This window comes from Pongo pygmaeus, chromosome 1, assembly GCF_028885625.2.
Source record: "Pongo pygmaeus isolate AG05252 chromosome 1, NHGRI_mPonPyg2-v2.0_pri, whole genome shotgun sequence".
In the NCBI taxonomy this organism is placed as follows: Eukaryota; Metazoa; Chordata; class Mammalia; order Primates; family Hominidae; genus Pongo; species Pongo pygmaeus.
This window is the reverse complement of record NC_072373.2, coordinates 57,078,200-57,083,515: the sequence shown is the minus strand read 5'-3', so window position 1 is coordinate 57,083,515 and position 5,316 is coordinate 57,078,200. Positions and strand designations below refer to the sequence as shown.

Below are 5,316 nucleotides of genomic sequence, written 5' to 3'. Positions count from 1 at the left end.
TAAAAGCCATGCACCCCTTAAAATCATCCTATGTATTGCCAGTCGATGTCTAGCACACACCTTGGAAAATATTAACATGGAAATTTCCTGCCATGGAAATAAGGGATGAGAATTGGAGTGGGAAAATGTGAAGATAGCCTCTTATAACTTTCCCTCCTATCAGATATGTGCAAAATAATTAAACAAAAATTACTTGTTTACTTTGCACTGCTTCCTGCAGAAAAGAAAAGAACTCTTAAAATATTTTGATCAGATGAATTTTACAGTCAAGGACTATCCAAAGCATTGAGTAAGATACAACTCTATGTGATGAATTTCTATGTGAGTTTCTATATGATAAATTAATATGCCAAATGAAACAGTTTATTGAAACGTGCAACTTTTTTAAAATAAACAAATATCCTCCAGAACCAAAGACTGATGCTGTTAATGCTTTAGACATGTGACATATGTGTGTGTACCTCTGTATGTTTAATTTTCTTTCTTTCTAATCAAGTGACCTGTTCTCGTTTGGTTAAGTTTCAACCACAAGACACCACTGTATGCTTTTTTTTTTTTTCAAGATACACGTCACAGCACACCAAGAAAGGGGGAACTTCCAGTGTCTGTGGTAACATCACTTGATAAACAGACTCCTTTAAACAGCAAGTGCCTGTCTGCTCTACTATATAAAGCAGCAGAGACGTTGACTAGCGCATATTTGCTAAGAGCACCATGCGCGCAGCAGCCATCTCCACTCCAAAGCTAGACAAAATGCCAGGAATGTTCTTCTCTGCTAACCCAAAGGAATTGAAAGGAACCACTCATTCACTTCTAGACGACAAAATGCAAAAAAGGAGGCCAAAGACTTTGTAAGTTTGTTCAGAGTCTCACTTTGTGAATTTTAACAAGTTATCTTTAATGGCAGAAGGATTGAGAATGAATGGAAGAGAATGTGAGCATTTAGTTTAGCCAGATCAGAGGAGTTAATTGCCTGTTGTGAATAATAAGTAATATTCAGCTGTATTAAAAAATAAATCTTGATATGGCATTAAATTGGGTAGGAGTTTTTCCCTACATGGGCTCATAAAAATGGGCTCTATCCGAAGATAGCAAAATGTTGTATCAACCATTTTTAGTATTGCCTTATTCCTTAGAGAAATTTATTCTATGTCTTTTTACAAATAAAATGAATTCTGAAGAAATATGAATATTCACTTTTATGTCTTTTGTAGTGGAATGGATATGAAAGCATACCTGAGATCTATGATCCCACATCTGGAATCTGGAATGAAATCTTCCAAGTCCAAGGATGTGTAAGTACACTAATATGCTAAACTATCATTATCATTTACAAGAGAAGCCTATGCATTATCTCTATATCCCAGCAAGGGATAAATACTGCGCACAGTAGACTTCATTTCTTTTAAGTAACATGCCAAATAAAATTAGACTGTATCAGTACCAATGTAAATTGAATACAAATGTGTGCACACACATATTGGACTTTATCTATTTGGATTTTTTTCAAACTTTATTGGCAGGTTTTTTTTCCATAACTATAGTAACTCTAAGGGAAGTTTTGCACTTTGTGAATAAATTTTAACATATTTATTAGAACTACAGATTTAGTTTGTGAAGTTATCAAAGTGTAACGGCCATTCTTATTTCTTTTATGCTTACATTTTAAAAATTGACTAATGTATATACATTTTGTCCCCTGCAGACTTTCTGCTGCTGAAGTAATGCAATGGTCTCAATCTCTGGAAAAACTTCTTGCCAACCAAAGTAAGTATAACTATTGAATGTTTCTGGGTTCAGCTCAATACTCTAAAAAATTGAATGGCTTCACTAAAGATAGTATTCTGGGTAGGAAAGTATGCAAAAAGTTGTATTCTAGTTTGTCTGTAGTTACTGATAACTTCAGCATAGTATGCCTCTTAATAATGCTGACTTAGCACTCAATTCTGCCAACTCCTTTTAGACAAATTTGCCAAGACAATTAGATATTTTCATAGGTCATTATGGAGATAAAATTAAACATTGTGCTGGGATTCTGATATGTAAAAATTTTAAAAGTAAGCCAAATATTTTAACATGTACATTGCCATTTTGAAATCTGCCTAAAGAATGTATTTTTCTACACTTGGATGTAACAAGTATGATTCATTCATTCAATTAATTCAATTATCTTTCATACATTCATCATTCATCTCACCCTTACGTAGACGACATTGTAGAGGTACCAAGGATTCAAAATCAAAGACAGTCTCTTACTGCCTTGAAGGTGGTTGAGATACATAACATAAATAATTGCATTATTATAACATGATAGTTTTTATGACATAAATATGATAGAAGGATTTTTAAGCACATATAGTCTTGTGGAGATTTTCTGATGAGAGAAGGTAAAGAATCAAATCAGCTTGCCATCCCCTTGTCTTGGGCATTACAATTCTACAATTCTACTGAGATTAGGACCTTTTTCAGAGGTGTAGATGAGCAGTGTGGTCTCTATCTCTAAAGAGTGAGATTATTCTTTTCTCCCCACAGACACCCTAAGGAGCTTCACTTGGGAATCACGTTGTTCACTGTAGCTCAGCTGACTTTGTTTATAATTCAGCTAAACAAATAAATGGCACAGATATGGACCATCAATGATGCAATATAAAAGTCTCAGTAAACGCTAGCAAACATAATTAGTACATCAGGCCTACAGATCATATATAGGCCTAACATTTTCTGGCTAATATAAATTAGATGGGGAAATTATATTTACTAATTATTGTGATGTTAATGCCTTTTGTCAGTGTTTGCTTCCCTAAAATACTCTCTATTCTGGCTAAGCTTTGGCATATATAAAAGATGGTTTTATATTCAGCGGAGCAGAATTTCAATTCAAACAGAAGATAGAAGCAAAACATAGTTTGGTAGCCACCATCAAGTAGCAATGTGACTGTGAATGAGTTTGTCTGGCCCCAGATTCCTCTTCTATGAATGAAGAAATTTCAAATGACTTCTCATCTCTACAATCTATAACACAGCTATTTCAGCTGTAGCTGTCTCTTACCTTCGTATGAATAGGATGCAATTGTATTTTTCTTACAAATTTCTTCTTCAAATTATTTATTTGTTTGTTCATTTAATTTAATTATCTCCCCACCCACCCCTCCTTTCTTTTTAGCTGGTCAAAATGTCTTTGCAAGTTTCCTAAAGTCTGAATTCAGTGAGGAGAATATTGAGTTCTGGCTGGCTTGTGAAGACTATAAGAAAACAGAGTCTGATCTTTTGCCCTGCAAAGCAGAAGAGATATATAAAGCATTTGTGCATTCAGATGCTGCTAAACAAGTGAGTATTAAGCTTATCATCGTCAGTTTCTCCGTAAGAGGCCCTATACGCAGAAATAACATTTAATATATACAACAAGATAAAATCATTTTGGGGTATATAATTTTACTTCCACATACTTAGGTATATAAATATAGTTCAGTGCAATGAGAATCTAATTTTTTATATTGGTGAAGGTTTCAGCACGGTAGAATGAAGAGATTGATTTTACAAAACCAGCTGCCGTGATGAGGGTGAGGGAAGGGTTAAGGGTATTGTTACTGACCAGAACTGCATGTCAGGGAGTCCTTAATGAGCACTCTCGTTTTGGATAAGAAAATGCAGATTAGCGTAATGTATACAATTGCAGCAGCAAAAGTATTTCCAATTAACAGTATTACCAGATAAATATTCTTGGTCCAAGCAGAAAATATCAACAAAAAGAGCCTTCTCCTCCTGTAAATCTTAAATGCCCACATCACTCTTTGTGATACATGGATCATCTTATGTGGATACTTAAATTTTTCATGTCTGCTTCTTTTGCCTCTCCCAACTATACATGAGGAAATTTGGAACAAAGACATTTTTGTAATATTTCTTATCTCCTTCACACCTAGTATAGAGCTGATTTTACAAAGGCATTTAAGAGATATTTGAATTGATTTAAATGAGGCCTTAAAATTACTTTCTGAGGTGCTTCAAAAAACACAGTAACATCATAAAATTTGCAGTAAATAAAAGTATATATTAGCTAACAAGGTTTTCTTTTTTAGATCAATATCGACTACCGTACTCGAGAATCTACAGCCAAGAAGATTAAAGCACCAACCCCCACGTGTTTTGATGAAGCACAAAAAGTCATATATACTCTTATGGAAAAGGACTCTTATCCCAGGTTCCTCAAATCAGATATTTACTTAAATCTTCTAAATGACCTGCAGGCTAATAGCCTAAAGTGACTGGACCCTGGATGAAGGGAATTAAAAGATAGTATCAAGTGCAGAAGGAATGTGCCAGTATGGCTCCCTGGGTGAACAGCTTGGCCTTTTTTGGGTGTCTTGACAGGCCAAGAAGAACAAATGACTCAGAATGGATTAACACGAAAGTTATCCAGGCGCAGAGTTGAAGAAGCATAAGCAAGACAAAAACAGAGAGACCGCAGAAGGAAGAAGATACTGTGGTACTGTCATAAAAAACAGTGGAGCTCTGTGTTAGAAAGCCCCTCAGAACTGGGAAGGCCAGGTAACTCTAGTTACACAGAAACTGTGACTAAAGGCTATGAAACTGATTACAACAGACTGTAAGAATCAAGGTCAACTGACATCTATGCTACATATTATTATATAGTTTGTACTGAGCTATTGAAGTCCCATTAATTTAAAGTACATGTTTTCAAATTGCCATGGCTACTATTGCTTGTCGGTGTTATTTCGTTTTATTGTTTTTGACTTTGGAAGAGATGAACCGTGTATTTAACTTAAGCTATTTCTCTTAAAACCAGGGAGTCAGAATATATTTGTAAGTTAAATCACTGGTGCTAATAATAAATGTGGATTTTGTATTAAAATATATAGAAGCAATTTCTGTTTACATGTCCTTGCTACTTTTAAAAACTTGCATTTATTCCTCAGATTTTAAAAATAAATAAATAATTCATTTAAGATTCTTCTTTCTACCGTCTCTTTAATATCTAAAACTATTATCTAGTGAATACTATATTTTATGTATTAGTTTGGACAGAATTCATAATTTTTCTCTCTGCTATCACAAGGCACAAAATCAAACAAATATAATATGATCTCATGTTCAATAAGAAATTGAAGTCTTTTAAAAAGGGATAGAAAAGTTATTTCAAGAAGTAATCTAATCAACAGCATATATTTTATTGTGAGTTAAAGTTCATAAAATCTAGACATATTTTCTCATTTAACATTCATAGCAATCCTATGAAAGCTGAGACTCAGAAAGATTAAGTCACTAGTTCCTAATTTTAGTTAACTCTCAAAATTA

The 5,316-nt window shown here is 33.9% G+C and overlaps 1 protein-coding gene across 1 annotated transcript; it reads left to right on the top strand.

The window, feature by feature from the left end:
* The first annotated feature begins 614 nt into the window (after positions 1-614).
* On the top strand, positions 615-4,990 carry RGS1 (regulator of G protein signaling 1). Its single transcript, XM_054439439.2, has 5 exons — positions 615-851; positions 1,215-1,295; positions 1,706-1,767; positions 3,164-3,327; positions 4,080-4,990. The coding sequence occupies exons 1-5, from the start codon at positions 715-717 to the stop codon at positions 4,263-4,265; spliced, it is 630 nt and encodes a 209-aa protein (XP_054295414.1). The 5' UTR covers positions 615-714; the 3' UTR covers positions 4,266-4,990.
* Positions 4,991-5,316: the final 326 nt, after the last annotated feature.

Coding starts and splice junctions, on each gene's coding strand:
- RGS1 (XM_054439439.2), top strand. CDS start 715: ATGCGCGCAGCAGCCATCTCCACTCCAAAGCTAGACAAAATGCCAGGA. Junction 1,296..1,705: donor TCTTCCAAGTCCAAGGATGT/GTAAGTACACTA, acceptor TGTCCCCTGCAG/ACTTTCTGCTGCTGAAGTAA. Junction 1,768..3,163: donor AAAACTTCTTGCCAACCAAA/GTAAGTATAACT, acceptor CTTTCTTTTTAG/CTGGTCAAAATGTCTTTGCA.